Here is a 25,843-nt window from a genome sequence, read left to right on the forward strand (position 1 = left end):
CGTATTGAAGTCGCTCTGTTAGGCAAGGCCTAGAGAAAGCATTTAAATAATATATATATATACTAAGTCTCATGACTGGGTTCACCAATCCGTAAAGCAAAAAACACAGCTTTTCTTCGTATTTGTATGACCTATGAAACTCTCGTCGGTTCATCTGGAGTGTCTGATTTGCTGTCTCGTTGCTCGCATAGTACGACACCATAGATATCCTGGACACGTACGGACCACGAGGTTGTGTACGGACGCAGAAAAGCAGAAAAGAAGGGTCCATCAACATGAAATCTTTTCCGTTCACACACTGTCGTTCGAAAGAAGAGTGAAAAGCCGGTAATGAAGAGCAGAAAAGACAATCGGCCTCAGCAACATGCGTGCTCTCCCTCTTATAACTTTGTCCCGAAGAGAATGTGCTTCTTTCTCATTTCGGAAACACTCACATGAGCCCTAATCGCTCCTAGGGATCCAATGCCCAACTGCACACCTCCGACTGACTTCCTGGATCCTCTGCTTCGATTAAAGAGCGCTGGCTTCTTTCGCCGAACGATGAGGTCTCGCAGTTTGTGGCTGATCACGCGACCAGTTGCCTGCATTCCGCATGCACAGATATACGTAGATATATTCCTATATGCATATATACATATATACCGAAATATCAAACCGAGAGATGCGTAGGAATATCTCTCGTGCTCTGTAGGACACTGTCTGTAGGCCTTTCTTCCGTTTGTCAGGGCTCGTGCTCCGTTTGCCTTGAGTGTTTTCGTCTTCTACATCTGCTGGAGGATTTCCTGTGGTTATCACTGTTTTTCGTCGCCGTGCTGCGTCTTTCGCTGCGTTTGCACTTGCGCTAGCACTCGCCTTTTTTGACTTTGTCTTCCTACGTGTTCCAGTTTCTTCTCCCGGCTCCGTGTGTCTCTCTTCACTGGCCCCCGCCTCTGACTTCCTCTCCCGCCTCTCTCTCCACAGCCTAGGCAAAAGGTTCCACACGAGGCGTCAGTGTCCCGCTCGACTGCGCCTCCGAAACATGTTCCAGTGTCTGCGCTTCTGGCCTCACCTGTCTGCCCACAAACCAGATGTACTTGTCGACCATGGCCTTCCACGTCTTCAGCTTGTCTCTCTGAACGAAGGGTTTGAACTCGAGGAGAACGTCATTCAGGTTCACGGCGCCCCGGTACCGGACAAGCGCGACGATTGGCGAGATGCGTACGTGCCGGATGAAAACGAGGGACGGCGCAGACGGGGCGTACGAAGTGTTTGCCTGAGCGAAATTGGCTTTGCTGACCTCGCTGCCTACAAACGCAGACGCACCCGGCTGGATAAAGGCCGACGTTGGCGGCGAAGAAGCGGGGCGAGCCACAGCGCCAGGGACAACACCTGCCGGGTCCGAGGCAGACGCGTCAAGACTCCCAGTTTCGCTCTTTCCTCTCGCTTCCCGGTCCTCAGCGCCTCTCTCGTCTTGCGAGAGAGACTGAGCTGATGCGGGCAGCGACGCCCCGGAACCTGACGCCATCTTGGTCTGGCCGTCGTCGCTGGCGGGGCCGGCGAGCGCCGCCTTCGCGCCCTTTGGGGCGCTGGCAGAAGACATCAGATTTGAGTGGCTCTGACCCACAGAGGCCGCACTGCCCGCGCTCTTCGCCTTCGGATGAGTAGAAGGCAGCGCAAGATCTGCCACAGGCGCAGCAGCAGACGATGGCGGAAAGAAGAACCCGTAGAGCTGCTCCACGAGGGCGGCAGTCAAGCGCACGCGAAGGGGGTCGATGTGCAGAATGAGGGAATCGAATACCTGAGGCAACCGCACTCAATGACTTCAAAAGATGCACACTGGGAAACGCATACACACCGCCACAACCCTCTCCCTCCTCTGCACCTTCGTGGGATTCCTACGTTTCTATAAACCACCTTTTTCTTTTCAAAGTATAAAGGTAAATATGAGTTGGACGTCTGACGTTGATCATGTAAGGGCACACGACATATCCACAGGCACGGAAGCGTCTCATTCCTCTCCAACGCTGTCCATCCTCGTTTCGTTCCTCTTCAGACTGTCACATGCCAACCGGGATGTCTTTTTCTTCTGTTCCGTCTCTGCGCCTGAACATCCTCGCTTCCTTTTCTTCTCTAGTTCGTCGCCCCGTCGAACCCCGCCTTCGGGGACGCTCGCCTCGTGCCACATCTCACCTGCCAGACAGCGCCGCCGAGGTCGACGAATCGCCAGCTGCACCGGATTGAGATTGCATGAGCGGAGACTTTCGATCTCGGTCCGCGGCTGCCTTGCGGGTCTCCCAGAAGTTGCTGGAGCAGTTTGCCCCTTTGCCGGCCTTCCAAGTCTTCATTCCAGTCGAACGACGCCGCTTTCCAGTCGTCCTTCGTCTGCAATCTGCTTTCGACGTTGCGCACGGGGCCGAACTGGCTTGAACCTTCGGCGCTCTCGCCGCGCCCCCTTCGCGCGCTTCCCGGCCGTGTGGCTGAGAGTGGAGAGCCGGACGACGGCGAGCCGCCTCCGCCTTGGGAGGAAGTGGCTCCGCCAGAGCTCTGGAGAAAGAAGGCGGTTCGGTACGCAGAGAGGTCCAGAAAGACGTCTTGTTCGTCATCGACCGCAGAGTTGGGCTGCAGAGCGAAAGGACAGAAGACCCATGACAACGACTTGGCACCGACCGCACAGGATCGTAACGGATCAACGCGTTACGGTACGCAGTGTGAATACTAGAAGAGCGCAGAGCTTCAGTGGAAGAAGCAGGGCTTCTGTTTACTGTCATCGCTCCCATCCCAGGAGGCGAACACAAAACAAAAAACACTCCAGCAATGAGCATGCGAACAAATAGGATTGGAGGGTCCCAGAGCGACAACCCGTCTAGCACCTCTGCCTTCGTATCGCGTTTTTGACGCGTTCCCTCCCATGAGGTGCGTCTCGCGGGCACCGAAGCGCGGGAAAACCTACATGGAGGACGTCGAGGAGCGGCGTTATCACAGGAGAGGCGACAGCGCCAGGTGGAAAGAGAAGCATGAGGAGTTCGGCTGCAGAGAACGGTGCGTCAGACCAGTATCTGTTTTCGCCTTCGTGGTGTCGCCTCCAGGCATGCTTCTTCTTGGAATAAACTCGAGTCAGTGTCTCGTCTTCGCTTTCTGTCGACGCTGCAACCCCATCCCCTTCTGAGTCTTCCCATTTGAGGCTTCGCCTGCTACGTCGCTCTTCGTCCCCCCAGGAGTCTGTTTCCTCCACGTCTTCTGCCGCAGAGGAAGGGTCCCCGGTCTTTCTCCGCGACTTTCTGCGCTCATCTTTGCCTCGCTTGCTCTCGCCGTGAATGCCGCCGTCGTCCTCACTGCCGACGCGGTGTCTCCTTCCGCGGGGCTTCGTGTTCGCGGCCGCGCTACGGTCTTCACCAGACGGAGTTCTCGTTCCAGGGGGTAGAGAAGAAGCGGCGATAGATGAGAGACCTCGCTCTGTCTCGGTCGCGTTAGGAGTAGCCCTAGCAGACGCTTTGCCTCTCCGTTTTAGCCTCATGTCCATCTGGCGCCTGCACCATTCGGTGGCAGCGCCCACGAACTTGCTGTGGGACTGCGAACCGGAGGCCAGGGGCGGAAGCGTGGCTCCGCGCGAGCCGCTGAAGGGCTGCGCCGCATCACCCACGAGGGCTTGGAGCCGAACGTTCTCCCCTTCGTTGTGATCTTCGATTCCGAGTGCTGACTCTGCCTTTGATGCACAGAGAGGCAGCATGGGGAAGGAGCGCGCGGACTCGCCGTCATCGTGAAACGGCGCCTCAGCCGGAGACGCCGCAGCGGGTCCAAAGACCGGCGGCGAAGAACTCGCCGCTGGCGAAAAGGAGACACTCTGGGGCGAGGGGATGCCGTGCGTCGCCTTTGCGCGACTGATGAAGCGTGAGGAGGGGAAAGGCACGAAGAAAGGCAGGTCTCGAGTAGAACTCGACCGCGACGAGGGATCCGCAGAGACGACGCCGCTTGAGCTTTCGCCCTCGCCGAAGTCGTCGCCTCTTGCTTCGGCCGTTTCTTCGTTCTCTCTCTCTTTGTTCTCGTCTCTGGACCCTTTCTGGCCGCGCTTCTCGCCCCCGTCCTCCACAAACTCACCCTCAGCCGCGCTAGGGCTTCCGCGGTCTGCGTCTCGATGCCGACCCCCACAGTCCTCCTCCCCGAGGCCGTCTTTCTTCCCTTCTTGCTGTGTGCACATGTTTCCGAACATGTCACCGTCGTGTCTCCCATCGTCATCGTCCTCCCAGGCGACCAGAGACCCGCCCTCAGGCGCCCGTTCGCCTCCGATCACTTCGGACGCCGAGCCGGTGTCTGCGAAGCTGGACTTCGCCGACGCGATTTCCTGCATGGGCATCTGGGGATCTGCGTCGTCACTCGCGTCCACTTTTTTCTTTCTTCGTAGACCTCCTAGCACCTGCAAGGCTCGATCGCGTACGCCAAACGTAGAGAACCGTGTTCTGCCAGGGACAGAGAAGGAAGAACTGATGCTGCTCGCCGCGTCGCCCTGGGCGTTGTCAGAGACAGTGCTGGAGGGTCCCGTCGTTTTGCCGAGGTCTCCCCCACGCTCGACGCGGCTTTCAGAGCCCTCGACAGAACTCCTTCGCCTCTTTCCCAGACCTCTGAGAAGCGATTTCACCTTCTCAGTCTGCAGAGAGAGCCGCGGCGCAGTCGCCTGCCGCGCTCGACCTCGGACCTGGCTTATTACGCCAGGGGGGTCTCCGCCGCTGGAGAAGAGAATACTCGTCGCCCTGTCTAGGTCCAGAGCGTATAGGCCGGAAGGCGAGGAGGTCGCAGGCACAGCGGCGGCCGAAGAGCTTTCTGAGAGCCGCTCTGGACAAGCGGGCGCATGCAGCACAGAAGGTGAAGAAAAGAGAGAACACGCGGAGGCAGCAGAGGCAGGAAAAGCAGGAGACGCAGTCGCGCAAGGCCGAGGTGGAGACGAATCAGGAGACTCGGGAGGAGCAGAAGCGACGACGTCGCCCGGGCGTGCTTCAGAAGGCGGCACCCGGCTTGACGGAGGTCCGCTAAGAGGGGACAGGCCCTCTAAGGCCCCGCGTGGGGCCCCAGCTGACACAGGTGCGCCCGCAGTCCCTGCAGGACCCTTGGAGACAGCTCTCCCCAAAGAGAGAAGTGAAGAAGAGGACGAAAAGGAAGAAGACGAAACGGAAGAGGACGCAGCGGAAGGGGACGAACCTGAAGAAGCTGTTGAAGACGCGGAAGAAGTTGAGGCACAACTGGGGCGCCGGCGGCCCGGCGGAGGCGCAAGGAAACCCGGAGGGAGGTAGGCGGAGGCGATATGAGCAGAACAGGAAGACGGAAAAGAAATCTGCGGTCCACTGCGAGTTGGAGAATTGTGGACGGAACCTTGCGCGGTGACTGCTGGCACATCTCGCGGAAAGAGCTGCAGGATGCTCCACTCGGCCAAGTCAACCTGCGCAAGCAAAGAATAGAGATATGTGCAGGATGAGCCAACCACCTGAAGACAGCGTGAGACGATACATCGCTCGTCTTTCATCGAGATTTTGGCGTCCCTCTCCGCTCAACCTCTGTTTCTGCTGTGGCCCTTTCCCAGTAACCTGCCGCGTGTTCTCCTTTGTTATACCGTCGAAATCGAGATCCGCAACCCCCGTGTGTCGCACTCAGCAGCAAGGTTCCTGATCCACATACGTCCTCAGGAACCCCTCCTGCATACGTATGTATATATATCCATATATATGTATATCGAAATAGCATATATGCATATATTTATGTGTACGTGTACATGGGCGTGTGACTACACTAATGTTCGCTTTGGCGACTGTGGCTTTACCTCGAGGCTGGTGCGGTGTTCTTTCGATCCCTGGAGGGCGGTGGCGGCGGAGAGTCTGCGGCTAGTGAAGCAGCAGAAGGGAAGGTTTTTGGGCCCGGCGAGAAGGGACCAGCAGACCTCGTTGATGAGGACGTCCGCGAGGATGACTTTTTCTTCTCCAGGTGCAGCCGGATTTGGTTTTGAGGTTTCTTCTTTCGGCTGACTCTCTCCACGTCTCGCGTCTCCTTCTCGTTTAAGTGCGTCGGCTTCGCACGCCTCACGCCACGCCCACATAACGCCTCTATCAAAAACCTCGCCGTTCGCTTCTCTCTCTCGCCGCTCTCGCTCTTCGTCAACTGCAGCCGCGGCCGCGGCGGCTGCTGCGGCGAAAGCCGCCACCCCGCCGCGACCCCGACCGTCTGCACTGAAGCAGCGCGGCCTCCGGGAGGGCCAGTTCGGAAGAGGAGCGGCCTTGCCCCCTGTGGAAACACGCTGGCTCCAGCACGTCCCCGGGTCTCTCCCTCGCTCTCGGTCCGAGTCAACACAGGCGTCTTGCGTCTGCGCCTCGACAGCGCTGCGGCCGCTCTCTCGTTCTTCCTCGGCCTGGAGGTAGGCGATCAGCTGCCGGCGAATGGCGGCCGTCCGGAAGAGGTTCGTTCGGCGGGGCTGGGTCGGCGCAGACGCCGGGGCCGGAGGCCTGTCACGGGCGGCGAACGGCAGCGAGGCGCCGCGCTCTTTCGCTCCGGACTTGCTCGCGTTGCCCCGGATCTGCCCTCGGGGTTGCGTCGCCGGTGGGGAGGGGCCGGCAGGCGGAGGCGACGCGAAGGAGCTCAGCTGATCTTCTTTGATCGAGGCGAGACCCAACTCGCTTGCCTCCTCGTCCTTCGTGCCCTCGCCTTCGGCTCCGTACCGCGAAACGAGGTCTTCTTCCTCCTCGTCTTCGCTGGACGAGCCGGGGCCGGCGCCCCGGTCGTTCTCGCCTTTGTGTCTGTGGCGACTGGCGACGCGTCCTCTGCGCGCCGCGGGAAACGCAGCGTCGGTTAGGCCTCCACCCACCTCGCTGGCTGGGTTGCCGCGACAGCCCGCAGCCGCAGCCTCTTCTCTGTTTTCCAGGAGTGCAGCGGGGTCAAATGGTCCGCGCTTCGCCCGCGAGCTCGAAACAACTGAATACAGCCCCCCCGTTGCCCCGCGAATCGCCGCAGCTGCGGCGGACGCGGCGGCTGCAGCAGCGGAGGCCGCCATGGCGCCGCGGGAGACCTTGCCGGCAGCAAGCGAAGCCGCACTGGGTTGCTTTTCTCCGCCGGTGAAAAGCGGCTGCGGGTGTGCGGTCAACAGCGCGGATTCAGCTCCCTTACCAGCGCCTGGGGCTGCCTTCATCGACAGGTGGGAGAGTGGGGCCTTCTTCTTCGGCGCCGGAGCCCGGCCCTTGAGCTTCACTGTGCGCACCAACAGAAAGGAGTGTGTGAGGTGCTGCAACAGACGGCAGACGTCGGCACTCGACACCAGGAGACACGTGTGACAAAACAAGCGGCTGGAGGAGCGGCCCATCGGCAGGCCCGTCTCGGCCATCAGAGACAGATCGGAGAGCCACAAGAGAGGCTTAGCGACGCTGCTGGAAGTGTACCGGTGCGGCACCTCGCAGAAACCCGATCCGGACGCTCGGCGCGCCTGCCGCGGCCTTCCCGCGGCCTGCGTTCCGCCGTGGGCAGCTCGCCGTTTTGCATGCGTCGGTCCCGTGTCTCCACTGTCGCTCCGGCCTTGGCGCGCTTCCCGAGCAGGCGAGCGAGACGAAGATCCGCGACGCTGGCCCTTTCTGGAACTCCCCTCGGGTGTCTGGACGGTCTGTGCCTGAGTCACGCTTGTCAGGCTCGCCTTCGTTTCTCCCGCGGCGTCGCGGTGTCCGCTTGTCTGCGACTCAGCACTTGACGCCTGTTGCGTCGCCGCAGGACCGGCCAGAAGCGCGCTGAAGGCTTTCGCGAGGCCTAGGCGCACCGAAGCACGCCTAGCGTCGCCCTTGTGACTGGCGCTTCGCGTGATATCGCAGGGGCCGGCCTGCTGAATGCTGGCTGTCAGAGCGGCTTGTGGATAGGCGGCAGACGCCGAAGAGTCTGCGAGGCGCGACACGCTGCCCTTGAAACGGCTTTTCCCGGACACCAGACGCGACTCTGCCAGGCGGTGCCCCGCAAGGCTGGTCGCTTGAGCCTGCGCGGAACGGGGCCGAGAGTCTCGTTCTCCCTGTCTCTCGGTCTCTCCTGTCTCTGTGCTCTCCACATCCTCGGTATCGGAGGCCCAACTCCAGGATTCGCTGTCGGAGCTTGTGAACATCTCGTGTGAGTCTGCATTGTGGCTCACCTCACATTCAACTTCGTTCCGCTGCTTCGTCCCGCGGCCACAATCGCGGGACCGGCTGAGACGCTCTTCTAGTCGACGAGCCGCCTTGCCCAGGCGCCGCGCCCCTCGACTGCGTTTTTGCCCAACGCGCTTCTTGCGCATCCCCAAACCCCCTGACTGAAGGTGGGCCTCGGGGCACACAGCTCGCCTCTCTGCTGACACCTCACTGTCTCCGTCGCTTTCCAGAGACAGCCGCCTTTCGCCGGTTCGCTGCCCAATCGCCTTCCGCCCGATGCGCCGTCGCTGGTACGTGGCGTCTTTGGCACGCTGGAAGCTGCGAGCCTGCCGGAGCAGACCCGAGGGCATAACCTTCGACGCCCCACAGACTTCAGCAGACTGCTGCGACTCACCTCGTCGCTCGCCTCGCTCCATTGCCTCGGAGCCGAGACTGAGGAGCGAGAGAGGCAGCCTTGACACGTCGCCGCCTGCCGCGACGGGGAAGTGCAGACCGCCGGAGGCTTTGTCCTTGCTCTTCGGAAAACGGAGAGCCGAAGGCCTTGAGGATGCAGCAGGGGCAGCCGAGTGACTCAGCTGTTGCGTCTGGCGTCGCTTCGACCCCTCAGGGAAGGCGGCCTGCAGCCGCGTCGTTGTGCTCTCGTCTAGGTCGCGCCCCGGACTCCACAGTGAGTAGAAGGACTCCACTGACGAGCAGGAGACAGAGCGGTTGTGCATGTCGAAGAACTCGGCATCTACGTCGCTCTCCGACGCCGCGCGTAGCACAGAGTCAACGTGGTGCATGCCATCTTTGAAGCTCTTGACATCTCGGGTCCAGGCGCCCGGCTTTGTTCGGTGCGCTTCGTTGCCTTCGCCAGACCCGATCCCTCCCGCCGCCCGCGCGGCCCTTCTTTCCTTCGTTCGCCGCTCGCCTCCCGCCCTTCCATTGCTTTTTGGATTTCTCTGGTGAGGTCGCTGATGGCGCACATCTTCTGAAAGCGACAGCCGCTGTCCCCGGCGCTCAGGTCGTGCCCCGCGGTGCCACAGCAGGCCGCCGGGCGCCGCTACAGACGCCACAGAGCCGCAGAGCGGCGACACCCGACACAGAAGGTCAACGGAGATTCTGGAGGCGAGGGGCGACGTGGAAGAAGTCTGTTCGCGATCTCCAATCTGAAGGAAGAAAACAAGACAGGAACAGTGGAAAATGAACCATGCTATCCTGGGCGATTCTCAACACAGTGAGCGCACGTGAGACGCTGGAGTCGCGGCTCTACAGAGGAAAACACCAATCCTGATGACGATGAGCAGACCTCGCTCTACAAGCCGTCGGGAGAAAGTGGCACTTCAAGGCAAGACCCGAGCGGACACGAGAGACTCGACGAAATTCATCTTTCTGTTGACTCTCCGTCTTCGCTCACCTTGCCTTCACAAGCAAGGCAGGATCTTGCGGAGAGAAGGAGAGAGACAGAAAAAACGCAAGACACACGAGAGGAAAAGAATGCGAGGAGAGAAGCAGGCACAGAAAAAAGAGAAACACAGAGAGCCGAGCCAGGACGACGGAAGGGCGAACATGAGAAAGACACGCAGGTCTGGTAAGAGCCGAGAGACTGTCTCCCTTCGCTCTCGGACGGACACCGACAAAGCCACCCACCTTTATTCGGCACTTCACAGCGATCTGGGCGGCCGATAGAATCAACTGCGCAGTGGTTCGGTCCCTCAGAGAGCACCGGAGATCGTCGAGGGCCTTTTCTTCGGCGAGGGCCTCTCGCGCTTCCTCCGCTTCCAACGGAAAGACCTCGAGACATTCTCCCCGTCGCCAGTCGCCCCAGCCCTGCCGCCGGGCTGCCTCGCACATGAGTGCGAGCGAGACAGGAGCCCCTGGGGCCTCAATGGGTGCCGCAAAGAGCAGACTGTCGCTGGGCAGCGGCCGGAGGAGAAAGGAAGACGCTGGCACGGGAGAGCATGCGTCGTCGGCTCTGTCCACATAAGGCATGCAGAAATCTGACGGGGTAGAGCAGGAAGCTGAAAACAGAAGCGTGTCTGATCCGTTAGTCGTTGAGTGAGTTGCTGAGTCACTTCGCTTGACTCGGGATCTCGACCCGTCGCAAGACGCCGAGCCACATGCCTTCGGACCGCCAACTGGTCCAGGTTCCGCATCCAGCGGCATGAAGAAAGGCGAAGGTTCGGGTCCCAGCGGTGTCTTCAGCAACCCCCAGGAGCCTTGCTTCTCGTGCCTCTTCGTGCCTCGGAAATCACGAATCGCAATTTCGCTCTGGGATGTCTCCACTGTCTCCCGCGCCGTCGCGGCCTCGCACGGGTCAGACGAGGTTCCAAACTGTACTCTGTCTCCTAGGCCCTTCTTTCGCTCTTCCTGTCTCCGCACTTCTCTTGATGCCAGATGTCCGCTGTCGCCCCTCCCCACCTCAGCTCTGCCTTCGCCGTCTGTCTCCTCGCCTTCTTCCTCCCCGGCTCTTCTCTCGCTCTCCGCGTCGTCGGCCTCGGAGTCGCTTGCGCCCCCACTGCCTGTGAGGCGTGGTGCGAGCAGCTGGTGGTGCAGCCAGGCACCGCATCGAATTTTCGCGTACGGCTGGAGAAGAGGAAGCATGTCGGCGTGGGCGCTTTCTTGTCTGAGTTGTCCGGGCAAAAGCAGAGGCGAGGGCGAGGGCAGCGCAAGGCACTTGTCGCGTGTTTCCGTACCGTCCGCTTTCAAGGCCGACCAGTCGACGCCGACGCGGAGCGTGGACAGCCAAGGCGAGGCGGCGATATACGAGCCGCCTGCGACCCGGCAAAACACATCTCGAGGCAGCTGGAGAAGGTCGTCATCGACCGCCACGGGGGCCTCCCAGGTGGCCAGAGACGCTGGCGGGTCGCGTGGACGGGCTGGGAGGGCAGTGCTTCCGAAGGCGAGACTTGCAGACCCTGAGACCGCGAAAGGACTGGCGACAGGCGCCACATTGCCGCGCGCCGGGGAGAAGAGCGGAAGGGGCGGAGCGGTGGTTTGAGCAGCCTCGATGAAGTGCGCATTTGCCTGAGGGTCGACACAGAGCAGCGTCATGTCGATCACCACGAGAGGAGCCGAGGGTTTGCAAGACAGCTCGGAGGCATCAGATCCCCCGACGCGCCGGCGCTGGCCGACCGTGGCCTCCCGGCGACTCTTTGTGGCGGTCGCGAGCGCTGCGACCTCACCAAGCTGCTCGCAGAAAGATAGCAGGAGGGCCCGACACGCATCCGCGAGGAGCATGACGTGGTGAAAGCATACCAAGGTCGATGGCGAGATCAAGACAGTCGGCGCACTGACGATGCAGAAGAGTTGCATGCGTCCGATTCTAGGTTTCGAAGCAGAGGAAGTGGCGAGAGAAGAGAGCGCTTCCTGCCCACCAGATGCTGAAGAAGAAGGTCCGGCTGTCCCCCTTGGACGTCCAGACACGCTTCGCCGGGCACGACGGGCGCCGTCCGCATGTGGGTCGCGGCTTCCAGCGCCCTCATCGGACTCGCCGCGCTTCTGGCCGCCCTGCCCCTCCTGCTCGCTCACTCTCTCGTTCTCCCGGAGAACTTCCACGCGGATTCCAGGGACGCGGACGCAGGGCAGAACGAGCGACTGGGGCTCAGGGACAGGTGGAGGGACTCGGACACCGCAAAGCAGCGCGAGGGCTGCAGGAGAGACACGGCCCAAGGCGGCGCTTCCGCGACCCCCACGGAGTGACCACTGCCTGTAGCCTCCCTCGTTTCCTCGCAGCTCCATCTCCGATCCCTCGCGGCTGACGTGCCCAACGAGCGCCCGCCCCGCGTCAAAGTCGCGCTCGGCGTCTCTGGTAGGCTCTGCAGGGATGCCGGCACCTCGGAGGCCCCAGCGCGAGACGCAGAGAGTGCCGGGGACCCGCCGCGAGAAGGCCGCGGCTCGGCGGGCCTTCCGGGAGCCACCGCCAGAAGCCCCAACGCCTGAGATCTCGGGGAAACTCGACGATGCCGAAAATGAAGTTGAGTGCGAGATCGAGGACGAACTGGACGAGACAATAGGGTCAGATACACGTCTGCCAGCGGCCTCGCGGTCGCACACAGGCAAAGGCTCAGGCGCCCACCTCGCTGGCGCACTGGGGTCCTGTAGGTGACCCAGATCCGAGTGAGACAACTCCGCAGGCTTCGAGGTCCTCGAGTATCGACTCTCGAGCTGCTCCTGTGTCGGGAGGGCCTGGCCACCCTCTCGCCCTAACTTTCTGCTCCCAGGAGATTGAAAGCAGCTGCCCGCCGCAGGTGTCGGAGAAAAGGAAGAAGCGCAGCCAGAGACAGGGCCCGCAACCCGTGGGTAGCGCAGCTGCGAGGCCCGATCCAAGGCAGACGTGCGACGAGAAAGAAACGAGTTGGATGAGGGCGCCGCCGGGCACTCAAACCCAAAGAAAGTATGGTGAACAATCAGGACGCACCGTCGAGTTTTCAGAGCGAATACGGCGCCACCACCGACATGCATGGGCAGACACGAAGAGGTAGGAGGCGCCTGCGTCGGCCCACTGCGAGAAGGAAGAGAAGGCAAGTGCGGGTGCTCGTCGTTGTCGCCGAGGGATATCTGTGGCGCCTCCCTGTGTGGCGGTTGCCCCCTCCTCACTAAAGGGTCGCTCACGTCGACGCCCCCTCGAAGCCCTTCAATGCGAGGTGCCTCGTCTACGCCGCCTTCCACGTCTCGTCCTGAGAGACACGAAGACGTCTCGGTCGATTCCCGTTCGTTTTGAGAGTGGCGGTGTCTCTCGCGCTCGTTCGCGTCCAAGAACGCCGAGGTCAGTTCGCTTCTCCCCTCGTCCGTCGATGAATCTCGAGCCCCTCCAATCACTGAAATACTCCCAGTTATTCTTCCTCCTTGTGAAGAACCCCGCGTCGAGCTGTCGCTTGTGACTCCGCTGTCCCAGCGTCCTTGGTCTTCTTGTTCAGCCCACGTGTCGAGGCCTTCAAACCACGGGCGCCGCGTGGAGACGGTGCTTCCTCTCTTACTTGAAGCTCTGTGGTCGGTTGCTCCCTCTTCATTCTCTCGCCATCTGGTGTCCGTACCTCGTCGAGGGCTCTCTTCGCTGGACGAGGAACCGGCAGGAAGAGAACGTCGCTTGTCAGAGCCGAGGAACCGTCCCCGACCTCTGCTTCGTCCTTCCGAGTCGCTGTCTTTGTGGGGTCTTGCCATCCTGAGAACCCTCGCTTGACCTTGCCTGTCTCTGCGTACCGCCGACTGGCTGTCCACGCGGCCTGACTTGACTTCGCTTCCGCTCTCTGCAGGCGCAAAGTGCGAGGGGGAGGAAATTCTTCTTCTCTCTGGCAACTCTCGCCTTCTCCTCGGCCTTTCTACCTCGGCCTCCGAGTGAGAGGATCCTGTCGTCCGATCCCAGCCGCTCGCCGAGGCCTCTGAGTCTGACATTCCGAGTCTCTCGGGGCTCTGCTCCTCGTTTGATTCGCTATCCTCTGAGAAAAAAATGTTACCGTGACCGATATCTTTGCAGCCCCAGCCGGTGTGTGTCGGGAAGGGGCGAGAGGCCGAAGGATGGAGACGAAAGGGCGGAACGCCCCTGCGCGAGTGCGAGGCATCCCTGGACCCTGGAAGGCGCCGGCCCGTGTCGGAAGACAGGAGGCGAGGCGATGCCGTGAAGGCGCCAAAGTGGAGTGCGTCGCGATACTCGATGGCCGCGATGGAGGCGCGAGCGAGGTCGAATTTCGTATGCAAATCCGAGGCGGCGAGGTGCAGGAAAAGGTCGGCTGTTAATTTCTCCTGCAGCGCGTCGAGAGGCGAGGAGCCAGCAGCAGACTGTCCGCCAAAGAGCCGCTCCTGCGTCCTCAGCAGCTGCAAAAGCAGACGCTCCTGCTCGGCTTGCGTCCCCATAAGCTGAAGCAACAGCGCCAGATGCTCGGGCAGGCAGTTCACTGTGAGGTGGGCCGCCGGGACGGGCCCAAAGAGTCTTTGGTCTTCGCCCTCTGTCTGCGCGGAGGCCCCAACACCGAACGCCTCTTCAGCCCCGAAAGGCTCCTGACCACAACCGCTTGCCGCCGCTGGTTTCCCCGAAGGACACCCGCCATCACGCCCGCCACCCCAGCGTGTCGGAATCTTGGCGAGTCCGCTGCTCGGCGCTACGGGTGCGTGCACGCCCTTCATCTGCGCCTGGAGAGAGACGTGGAGGTGCTGGCGTGGCTGAGAGGAAGGCCCGACCGAAGGCCGCAGCTGCTTCGCCTCCGTTCTGGTTAGGATGCGGTCTGCCCACTTCTCCGATCCTGCCGTAGCAGGTTCGGGCGAAACGCCAGGAGATACTCCTTTTGTTCTGAAAACCGGGAAATGAGTGGCTGAGCCGCGAGCTCCAGCATGAGTCGTCGCGCCTTCCTGTCCCACCAGCTGGGCAGCCAGAGAAACGTCGACTTGCGCAATGTGGAGTAGAGGAGGGGAAGAGGATTCACCTCGCTCTTCTCGCGTTCCGCGCCTCCCGGCGTTCGATGTGCTCCAATTGCCCACATCTGCACTGGCGCCCAGACGCTGTCGCGTCTCGCGGCCTGCGGTCACCATCGTCGTGCACTGGATGCCTTGCCTAAGGGCCAGGCGCGCTTCCAGGGAGGCCGTGATCGGAAGCCGGGACCCACATGTCGGCATCGTTGTCCGTGTTTCTGCGTCTCGTCTTCCGTTCGCAGTTCTCTCTTTTCCAAGCTCCCTTCTCGACCCAACGTCCCTCGCTTCCTGTCCTCCTTCCCTCGCCGCCTCTCCCGCTCTCCTCTGTCCTCGGTCGTCGATTACGAGCGTCACCGTTCGCCCTTCTACCCCCGCGCCCCTCTCGACGTCGTCCTCGGCGCATTTGGTCGCTCCTCGGTCACTCGCCACCGGAAGGCCCTGCGAGGGCGAGGGCCATGCAAGTTGCACACGGACACTCGTGGCGGCCTGGGGGACAGCAAGGCGCAGCAGCGGCACCCCTCGCATTTCAAAGAGGGCCTCAGCTCCAGATGACTGCGAGACGTCGACTAGGAACGCCTGGGCCACGCGCCGCGCCGAGACCGCAGCCTTCGAAGCCTTTAATGCGAGGCGTCGGGCCTTCTCACGCTGGTTCTCCTCAAGGGCCGCTCGCGCCCAAGCCATGTTGAACAGCTTGTCTGAGGGGAAGTCAGGTGGCACTGAGCCAGCTCGGAGGGCGGCGCCGACCGACGCCACCGCTGCAGCCGCGACGCGGGCCTGCCGGCGGGCCCCCAGCAGGTGCGCCTTGAAGACTGCAGTCTCCGTCCGAATGGACGCTTCGAGCCGGCTTGCTTCTGCGGTCGCGGCTGGGCCCCACAGGCTCTCCAGGAGTCGGAGAGAGACGAGCGTCGCGGCGCATGTCTCCGCGACGCTCGCGCAGCAGCGCACTTGGATGCCGCCGTCGCAGTGCGTCGCGACTGCCACGATGTCGGCCTCTGAAGTCCCGCGTTCTGGGGTCGCTGAGGCGTGTCGTCCCGCCGAAGGCGCCGCCTTCGCAGCAGAGACAGATGGTCCCGCAGCAGGTGTGCAGGAAGCCGACAAACCCGTTGCAGTCGTGGCCGAGGAAAGACCAGGCGCTGTCTCCGTATGGTGGCTTCTCTGAGGCTCTGCGACTCGAGAGACCGACAATTTCGCAGCGGTCTCTGCCCTCGAGAGGGACGGGTCGAGGCGCGCGCCGGTGCGTTTACGGAACCGAAGAACCGCGCGCTGCTGGGTCATTGCACAGTGGAGAAGGGAAGCCTGGAGGACCCAAGCCGGGGAAGCGTTGACCTCCACGCGTTGGCCTGGCCTGGCATCCTCATCTCCGTCTCGAGAGGAGGCCTGGTGCCCACAGGCCTCAGGCGGCGCGTTACCGGTGTCTTCGGCCCTCGGCACGTCTCGGGGTCGCTGCCGGCGCTGGAACAGAGGCCACAGAGGCAGGGCAGCCGAGGAGACCGTCGCTTGGGAGGAAGACGCCGGAGAGAAAAGAAGCAGACAGAAATCTTTCACCATCACCTGAGTCACAAAAGACGCGCGTTTGCAGCCGAGCGACATTTTCGGCCTGGAGGCTGCAGATGTCACCTGGGAGCCTCGTTGTGGGAGTGGCGGGGGCCTCAGGCTCGCGTCCGGCGCGCTGGTCGCGGCGCCTGCACGCGAGATGGAATCCCTGCCGTCGCTGAGTTGACGGGATATTTCCGGCTTCGCCACGCACAGCTGATCGCCGTCGTCCAGCCTCTTCTCGCTGCAGACTAGAGAACAAGAGGAGACACGAGAGAGAGTAGCCAGGGACTGGGTTGCTTCTCCAAATGCAGCTTTCATGGTTTTCACAGACTCTGGAGGCTTAGGACCGGCGGGCGCCGCAGGACCTTCCGGGGAGTTCCCGCGTGAAGCCGACGCTGTCGAAGTAGAACAGGGACGAATGAAAGAAGCCGCAGCTGCTCGTCGAAGGAGAGAGGCGCACCCAGGCATGTTTGAGTCTTGCAAAGCGACGGAGGCGGAGGAGAGCCCGAAGAGTAGCAGCGGGGGACAGACGCGTGGCCAGATACTTTGTTGAGGGAAGTAAGAGAGAAAGCAGGAGCCGGAAGAGCGAGGGGCGCGCCGAGCCCCCGCTGCCGCGTTGATGGCTTCGACCTCGCCATTAGAGTCTGTCAGACGAATGCGCGCGACGGCAGCGTGCAGGGCGGGCAGAACCACCAGAGGCGGCAGGAACAGGAAGAGGTCTGCTCCTGTGACGCCGCCGCTTTCAGAGAAGTGCTCCGTCTGGTCCTCCTCGCAGGTCTTGTGGTCTCCACAGAGAGGCAAAAACGAAGACGACGTCTCAAGGTGCGTCCCAAGGGCACACGGAGCGAGGACCGCAACGTGGAAGTCCTGAAGGCTCAGCTCGACCGCTGTGGGAAGAGCAAGCGAAGCCGTGGAAGCGAACTGTCGAGCGCTGGGCCCCCAAGACTGGCCGTCGGGTCCGGGCAAAGACGCCGAAGGCCCACAGGAAGGACCAGGACCTGAAGCGGGGGGCTCTCGACTGCATGTGGGACCTGGCAGAGGCGAACTGTTTTCTTCAAAGGGGCAGGGGCCCCATGTCGCGTCCTCAGTGGCGCTGGTGGTAGGCGACAGCGAAGACGGAGAAGGAAACTGAGAAGAACGTGAAGACGAGAGGCCAGACGGATGAACAAGAACAGGGAAGTACGGGGCAGCCACGTCGAAGCTGTGGGGTCGAGGCGCCTCGAGACCCAAGAGGCTGTGCTGGACCTGCGCGAAGTGACTGTTGTACAGCCACGCGGCGTGCACGGTCCGGAGAATGACAACTGTGCTTTCGGAGACAGACTGGACGAGGTGCGCGAGAAGCGAGCAAACTTCGCCGCCCGGCAGTCGAGTCGGCGTGAGAGGTGGCGGAGGCAGACAAACCTCGCAGCCGATAATCGACACACAGACCCGCTGCTGCTCCCACGCGGAAACCACTGGAGACCTCCCTGCAGGCGCAGAGGCGGCCTGCGACGCTGGGCTGCTGGACGCAGAGGCGCCGAAAGACAGGCTGACGTCTCCGCCACTTTCGGCCGGTGAAGGGTCTCGGGCGGGACAGCCAGCCCCGCCTGCAGACGACAGGGCTCCAGGCGATGCGGGGCCGCGGGATCCGGGAGAAACGACAGCGGAGCTGGGCAGGTCCAGCACGCTTGCAACAGCGAACATGGACTCCGCAGAGCCCTGAGAACGCAGGGCAGCTCCCGCACTTGGCATGGCCTTGGCGAGAGTTGACCTTCGGGTATGCGCCAACGGAGACGAAGGCGATAGAAGCAGACGGTGGGGCCTTTCCCCATCTGTAGCCACTACGTCCGGCTGCGACTCGCCACATGACGGCGAGGTTACAGAAAACTCGAAAGAAGCGCTGTTCTCGCGAGAAGGCAACCCGGTGGGGAACGGCCCCGACCTGAAGCCAGGAGGCCCCTGTCCACGTCCGCTCGCGGCCTGGCCCTCCGGCGAGGGATCTGGATGCGAGTGGGCAAACTCTGCAGGCGTCTTGACCTTCACGCAGACGCGTACCGTCGCGCAATGGAGAAGCGGAGGGAGTGGGAGAGGCACAAATGCCAGGCAAGGAGACACGTCGGCTAGCGGCGGCAGCGCGGCAAAAGGCGGCAAAGTGCTACTACGGCGCCCCGCAGCGGGAGACCGCGACGAAGCGTCGCTGTACATGTCACAGGAATCGTCTCCTGAGAGCTCGAGCCCGAGGCTCGGTGTAGACGGCTTCCCCGGGACCTGCGTCTCTGACCCTGTGGCCCAAGAGGTCCCCACTCCCCTCCGCGCGAAGGTCCGCTGGGTCGGTGCCACGAAACGGCCTCGCTGCGGAGGCGGGGCCTGTGAAGACGAAAGAGATACGAAGCGAATACGCGGCGCACTGAGCGCCACATCTACTCGGGGACGAATCGCAGGCGGAGACGCAGAGACCACTGAAGAAGGCGAGGTTGAAGAATCCAGCCGCGGGGCAGGAGAAGCCTCAGCTAGCGACGAGGAAGGACGAAGGGCCGAAGAGGACGCCGGAGACACAGGGTCGAAAGGCTGAATGTTGATGAGGAGGCGCTCTGTCGAGAGAGCCAAATTGGAGGTGAGAAGGAGGTCCACGTCGCACATGCGAATCGAAATTCGCGGCTCCACGCTACTGGCTACCGGAACGTCCTGAAGGCAACACAGAGCAGGCAAATCGACACCTCAAACGCCACGTGTGCACTTGCCACATGAGTTAAAAGGGGTCACCAAAACAAAAACTGAGAAGGCCTCGCTCTTTAGAACTTGAGGCATCCAGGAAATCGAGAAGACGGCGAACCCTGTCGCCCGCCACGCGAGATCGGCGGGAGCGTGGCGAGCCGGACACACTTCACTGAGTCTCAAAAAAGCGAGAGAACGAGACACGCATCTCCATTCGCGAAAAGCATGTCCTCTTTAGAAACCCCTCAAACAAGTCACAAGCACAATAGACCATGGTAACTGAAATCCCGAAGCAAGTACAAGATCCACACAAACGACGAGTGTCACGACTTGGGCATGGCGCAACTCCGCATCGTCCCTAGCTGTGGCCTCTTCCTTCTCAGCAGACACAGGAATCTATTCAGATGGTTTGCTGGCATAGAAATAAAACAGGAGACAGAGCCTCCCTTTAGACCTGGGAAACCTCGTGCGTCTTGAGGGCAAACCCTCTCCCTTTGACGTCTGCTGCTATCGCGAGTGTGCCCCTCCAGCTTCCTCACCGCCTTCAGTTTCGCGAGGCGATGCGCCATCATGTCGGACTGAGCAGCGCTGAGGAAGCTCTGGAACGGCAGAAGAAAGTCCTCGCACACGCGCGCTCGAAGCGAGCTGATCTCGATGGACACATCCGGCGTAGCGAAGGGGAGACAAAGGAGCAAAGCCGCGCACTCTGCAGCGACGCAAACGCCGTCTGCGGCAAGGCCTAGGTCCGACTTCAGTTCGGGGGAGAGCGAGGTCTTACACGTAGGTGGTCTTGCAACTGGAGAATCGGCAATCCTCGCCTGAGAAGTGACGGTCCGAGCTAGACGACCCGGAAAGAGGTACGGTAGAAACGTTGCTGCTGCCTCGCTGTCCGGCTCTCGGCTCCGCACGCTTCCCCGCGCCTCACCAGAAAGATCCGGACTCGGCAGTTGTGCTTTTGTCGCCCTGAGTCCCTGCCCCAGAGACTGTTCCCTCCCACTCGCCGCACTGGCGTCGCCTGCCGCGCTCTTCTTCGACGCTCCTTCCGCGTTCGCGCTCGGCTGCGGCCCAGACACAGGCAAGTCGAGAAGCGCCGGGGCCACCCGCAGAGGCAGGATCGCCACCGCCGTTGACTCCGCCACATCTGAGGAGTGAACCACGAGGACGTTGCTGACAAGACGAGCGATAGCAGCTCGGGATCGGGACGCGTTTCCCTCGGGGTTCTTTCTCGTGTTTTCCCCTTCGCGATTGCCTTTGTCTTCGCCCGTCGAGTTAGTAGAGTCGTCGCTGTCTTCTCGCGCCTCAGAGGCCCGCGGAGACTCTGCGAACGCCAGCGACGACAGGGACGCGAAGGGCGAGGCAGGCGGGAGCGGCGTGACTGGCGAGAAGACGCAAATGTTAAAAAAGCGCGCGTGGAAGCAATTCGCACATCGGGCTTCGAAGGCAGACAAATCTTCTTCGGCCTCGAGCAAAGTGTCAAGGGGTTTCTCGCTCGATACCGGGGTTGCGAAAGAAGCAACGGGGTGCATGAACGGCCTCCGGAGTTCCCTCGACTCTTCGTCTTCTTCAGAGGTCTCCTGGGCGCTGGTGAGAGTGCCTGTGTCTTCTCCGCTGTCGGTTCTCTGCGCCCTGTCTGTTCTCTCTCCCGTCGCTTCTCCTGTCTCCTCTGTCGTCACCTGCTCCCCCGCGCCTCGCTCCCCGCGGAGGTGCGCAGGGTCTTGCCGACATTCTTCGTGAGACTTGCCTCGCCGCTGATCTCCCGAAGGCACAGCCCTGCTCTCGGGTTCAACGCGCCCAGACACAGGCGCGGCTTTGCGCGGGCCCCCGCTTACATCCTGCGTTGGGACAGACGCGGACAAAGCGGCCATCTTCTCAAGTTTCTCATCGGCTGTTTGCTTTTGCAGTTTCCAAATGGTCTTCAGATGCAAGATGAGCATCAACCAGTAGAGGAGGCCCTTCTCCACCCACAGAAGCCACGCAGCGGCCGCAGTCACTCGCACGCTCTGTCGCCACCGAGGCAGCTTCTGGCAGCTTCCCACGACGTGCACACTCGCGAGCTCTCCGACGACTTGGACCACCACTTTCCGGTCTCGCCTCACGGCGCCATGCAGCGTCACAGGTGGAGGCGACGGGCCCTCGGGGCCCCTCAACGGAGGCCTCGGCGTCTCCCCCGGCTCCACGGCCGGCGCCGGTTCGACGACCACCTCCGACGCCTGGCGAGGGAGATGCGCTGCACTGTCTGCTGTCGGGCTCCTCGTGGAGGCGGGTATTGAGTTGCATTTCGCTTCTCTAACCTCCGGTGTTTCTTCAAACTCGAGGGGCAGGGGAAGGACAGGTGCAGCGGGCACTTCCAGCGATGCATGGGAGAGTCGGGCGTAGGGGGTCCCGACTGCAAATCGAAAGCGAGTTCGCGCGACGATTCTCGGCTCGCTTTTTGGTTTTTGGCGCCTCCCAGATCGATCTTTTCTCTTCGCATGCACTGCGTCGTCGTCTTCGCGCTCGCGAGCCGAGAAATGCAGGGGATTTGGACATCCCTGGAGAGCAGAGCGCCCCTGGGATGAGGCCTCGGTGAGCTCTCCCAGTGGCCTGTCGTCCCCCGCGCCTTGTGTGTGGAGCAGAGAGTGGAGGCCCCCCCAGAACCTGCGCGAACCGTGCCGCTCCAATGTGCGCAGGCGCCCGTTCGCATGTTTGCCCCAGTAAGCTTGGCGCTCGTCCTCTTTTTGCTGCTGGAGGAGCGCGCGGGGCCGGAGAAGCACGAGGGCCGTCTCGATGTCGAGCCTGACGGCGACCTGAGCGGCATCAAGCAAGAGGCCCGAGGCCGAGGACCGTTCAAATACGTGAACTGCGACGCGCGAAATCGTCGCTGTGATCGGAACTTCTTCGGTCACGAGCTCAATTTCTTCCTTCGCGTCTGGATCTCCATCGGGGGGCGAGGGGCAGTCCGCAGGCCCCGCCGGAAGCACTCGCGTCGGGTTCTGTGCCGCGATCTCCTCGCCGGGGGCGGGACGGTGGCAGAGCGCACGGAGCCGCGCCGCGTAGGCGAAGGCCCAGTAGAGGTGGAAGAGGCGCCCGAGCTGGTTCAGCGGGAGATTCACCAGCAAGTCCGAGGCCAGCTCGACGTCGACCGTGCGCACAAAGCAAAGCTTGCCGGGCCGCCTCTGCGTCTGGGGGTGGTCCGCAACGCTGCGTTGAAGCAAGTGCGCCACGCCGCCGGTTCTGCAGAGCTCCGACAGTTGCGTCGTGGAGGTTGGTAGCGACAGCTGAGGCGACGCTGTCCCGCAGCTCGAGATGGCCGTGTCAAAGAACATGCGAATGCCCAGAGACGTAGTCACGAACAGCGGCGGCAGCAGCGTCGAGGCAGTGGCCACGGCGTCGCCTAGTGCTCGGCACAGAGGAGATGTAGAGACGGTCGCAGGGACGGGCGGAGCCGGCCGGAAGGACGAATCAGACATAGAAGGAGACACAGAACGAGAGACAGAGTCGAGAGGCACACTTGGTGGTGGGAACGTAGGGTGGAAGGTGGCCGCGCTTCCCGCTTCTGGACTAGACAGCGAAGACGGAGGCACGAGACACGTACAAGCTGCAGAAAAGTGCGGATTTTCTGGCGCCAGTTTGGTGTCAGGACCCGGTGACGGGCCCGCTAGAGCCGGAGACGGCGATGCGCCGAAGCGCTCAGTATAGAACGAAAGAAAAGAACCAACGTAGCCGAGGCCGGGGGACGTTTCGGCTGGCACAACGATGTCCTGAGCAGTGTCTTTCTCACGCATGTGTCGAGCATCTGCCACTTTCCTCCGGGCTCGCGCGCTGTCTTGGCAAGTCGTCTTCTCGCCTGTCTCTTCGGCGTCGGAAGGGGACGCAGAAACGGCCGCGAGAAACCGAGGCAGCGGATTCACGCACTGAGTCACATCCAGCGGCAGGATCCGGTGGAGATCCGCCGACGGGTGGAGCACATGCAAAGCCAGTCTCCTCTTCACAGCGACGTCGACAAGCAGGGACGCGAACTTGCCGCCCGGCAGAACCTGCAGATCTTCAATGACGACTATGAAGCACGCGGAAATCCACGCACGCGACTCCGCGGCGGGCCCGGAAGAGAGAACGTTTGCGGGCGAAGCTGCATTCCACGTGCCGGGGGCCGTGGTGGCCCGTTCTTCGGCGCGAATCCTCGAGCCTGTCTCCTTGGAACTGTCTCCGTGGGACGCCGAAAGTGCCGGGGCGCAGTTCGGAGCGGGCTTCGCCATCCCTGCCCGCACCCGCAAACGAGGAGCCCCGGCTACCTCAGTTCCCGATGTCTCGCTGCGCGCCTTCCGCTTCGCCCTTGCAGCCTTGGCGCGGACAGAAGGCGCGAAGACAACTCGCTGACTCAAATGGAGGTTTTCCTCATGTGCGTGTTGCCACCGCTCGCGGTTCTCGTCGGAGTCGCTGTAAGACGCAGTTAGCAAGACGCTAAGGTACAGCCGGTAGACCCGGAAGGCGCACGAACGGGCTGCCAGGTGGACCGTGCAGAGGAATAGAACGGACTGGAAGAGACTTGCTCGCGGGGCGGGGGCGCGAGCAGCTGATGCCTCGTAGTCTGGACGCTTCGAAGGCGACGTGGGTGGAGAAGCTGAGCCCGGCAGCGCCGCTGAAGAGGCTGGAGAAAGGGGGGAAGGGCGCGAAGCTCCCAAGGGCCTTGCAGGTGTCTCCTGTCCAATGACGCCGAAGGAGGGAGCGTGTGAGTCTCTGTTCGCGCCTGCTTTCTTCTGTCCCGCCCGCGTCGCCTCCAGCTCCAGCGACGCCCCTCGCGGCGTGGGCCCGGAGACTCGGTCGCTCTTTCTCGGCGAAAAGAGGAGATGCACGCCGTCTGCCCGAGACCTAACGGGTTCCAGAGCCAAGAACGAATTCTCTTCGTACGACATGCAACGCTGAGGCCGTCTCGAAGCTGCGGGCCTCTTGTCTCCACTTGGGTTTTCGCCACCGCTCGCCAGGGTAGCTTGTCGCCCTGAAGCCCCCAAGGAGCTGTGTGCATGCAGTGCTTCCCGTAATCCACTCGACGCAGACCGCGGGGGAGACGAAACGAACGGACTCGGCCCCGTAGACTCAGGCACAAGAGCGATGCCACAGGCTGCACTCTCCTCTGTGGCACGCGCGAGAACCTCTGTTCCCGCCGGGCCTTCCGCCTTTGTCTCCATGTGTTCTCCAGCATCTCCCGAGCCTGCAGTCCCGCCTTGCCAGGTCTCCTCTCGAGGCGCTCCGCGGACCTCTGCGCCCGAGACCCGCGGGGCCGCGCCGTCCAGCTCCGGCCTTGAGTATCCAGTCAGACTGACATGCACGCCCACGCTGCTGCACTCGAGCAGCAATCGAAGCGTTTTGCGCTGCTCTGAAGGTTCCCCAAAGCGATCCGAAGGGTCCCCCTGACCTGGGCGTGGACACCCATTTTCAACAGAATGCTGAGTCGCGCCTGCAGGTGCAGACTTGGCTGCGGAAGCGGGCGCTGAACCGTCCTCTTCCGCAACATGTCGAGCGCTTTTCAGGCGTGCGACCACATAAGACAATCCGAGAGAGGCGAAGAGCCATGGCGGCAGCAAAGGGAGAACAGAGGCTGCTTGGAAACCGAGGCGTCGGACAAATCGGCGCAGCAGCGGACCAAGTCGCCGCACGAGGCCCTCTGCTCGGTCACGCGCCGTCTCTTCGTCCCCGTCGCCAGAGGCCGTCTCGGAGACGGGAATGGACCGCAGACGAAGTCGAACGTCGTCCACGTCGATGCGGGCGACCGGGAGGAACGTGTGGCGGGTAGGCAGCGTCGCCCTTTGCGGTTCAGCGAGGTCGCCTGGCTTGTCGCGGGGTGGCTGTGCCTGTGGCTCTGCCACGGGCCCTGGGGAGGCGGCCGACGGCGGATGCGGCGGAGAAAGCGGCTCTTCAGAGATGCATTTCCCCTGCTCAAGCAGCAAGGAGATGTCTGCGAAGTGGAGAGGACCTGCGTACCGGATGGAGACGACGGTGAGGAACCAGTCGTCCTTGTCATCCAGATGGTTTAGGGCAGCTTCTGAAAGCGGTGGACCAGCTGTATACACGTTTCCAACGAGGCGAGTGGCGCTATGCGGCTCGGAAGCATCTGGAGACCGCGAGGCCCCTTCCCCTGTGAGCTCCGACGCCGTCACGCGTCGCTGAGCAGAAGCTTGCGCACTTTGGACGACATAGACGAGTCTGCGTTTTGCGCTCTTGGACAGCGGAAAACGGCGGACGAAGGCGGGAAGCAGGAGAGACAGAAGAATGGGAAGGACGAGGACGACGGCGAAGAACAGAAAGAGAAGGACATGCAGCAACCCCAGCAGTGTCATGGTGTCCCGGTGGCCGAGGCGCATGCGACTTCAGGTTAGACGAGAGGGTTTTTCCGCGGAGGACGCGTGAACAGAGTCTTCCAACCTTCAGATGGACACATTCAGTCACGCTGGAAACCAGAGAGAATCCGGTGCTCGAGTAGGCCGTTAAAGTCGGCAGCGACCGGGAGGGGATTTGCCGCGGTCACACGTTCGCACGCACCCATACACTCTCAGTCGGAGTTGCGATACGTTGCAGAGTGACGCTGAAGAGACAGAAATTCTGGCGTGGAGTCGCACTGTCAAGATCGAGGCGAAGTGCGCCAGAGTCATGGGGCCCTATTAGAGCGGGCGCCCGTATACAGATCAAAAGACATGCAACGGCGGAACCCGCGATCCCCGTCCCATGCAGCTGTTGGACAGCCTCAATTCCACATAGTACCCAGAGACGGATCTAAGCGTGCTCTTGAGTAGGCGAAGAGCCCGATACTACACGGAAATCCGCCCCAAGCACGCGTTCTACTCACTGCGTTCGCTAAACACGAGCCTCGGAGTCCAGGCTACGCACACACGAGAGTGCAAACTCACCCGGAACTGGGCGGGTCTACGACGAAGAAGCCCAGTGTGAGAGCTGTCAAGTCCCCTCCATGTTCGTTCTGTAAAGTGCTCAGTATCAAGCTCTCGAGAAAATAAAATGAGGAACATCGATCCCGCCCAAAAAGACCTACAACCTCTCCGTTCTCGTGCGAGCGCGAGCAGGCGTGTCTCCAAAAGCGGGCAGTGCATGCGACCGACAGTTTGCGCGGAACTCGATGAAAGTGTCGC

The 25,843-nt window shown here is 62.0% G+C and overlaps 1 protein-coding gene across 1 annotated transcript; it reads right to left on the reverse strand.

Annotated features, from left to right (window-relative positions):
* Positions 1-124: 124 nt before the first annotated feature.
* TGME49_268780 (hypothetical protein) lies at positions 125-25,063 on the reverse strand (the record flags this gene model as incomplete). The annotated part of the gene is made up of 7 exons (XM_002365530.1): positions 125-581; positions 1,049-1,777; positions 2,170-2,598; positions 2,930-5,407; positions 5,786-9,259; positions 9,741-18,695; positions 19,265-25,063. 7 exons carry the CDS (start codon positions 25,061-25,063, stop codon positions 381-383), a joined length of 22,065 nt encoding a protein of 7,354 aa, XP_002365571.1. The 3' UTR covers positions 125-380.
* Between the last annotated feature and the right edge of the window lie 780 nt (positions 25,064-25,843).

The sequence above is a fragment of the Toxoplasma gondii genome, chromosome VIII (assembly GCF_000006565.2).
Source record: "Toxoplasma gondii ME49 chromosome VIII, whole genome shotgun sequence".
NCBI classification, from domain to species: Eukaryota; Apicomplexa; class Conoidasida; order Eucoccidiorida; family Sarcocystidae; genus Toxoplasma; species Toxoplasma gondii.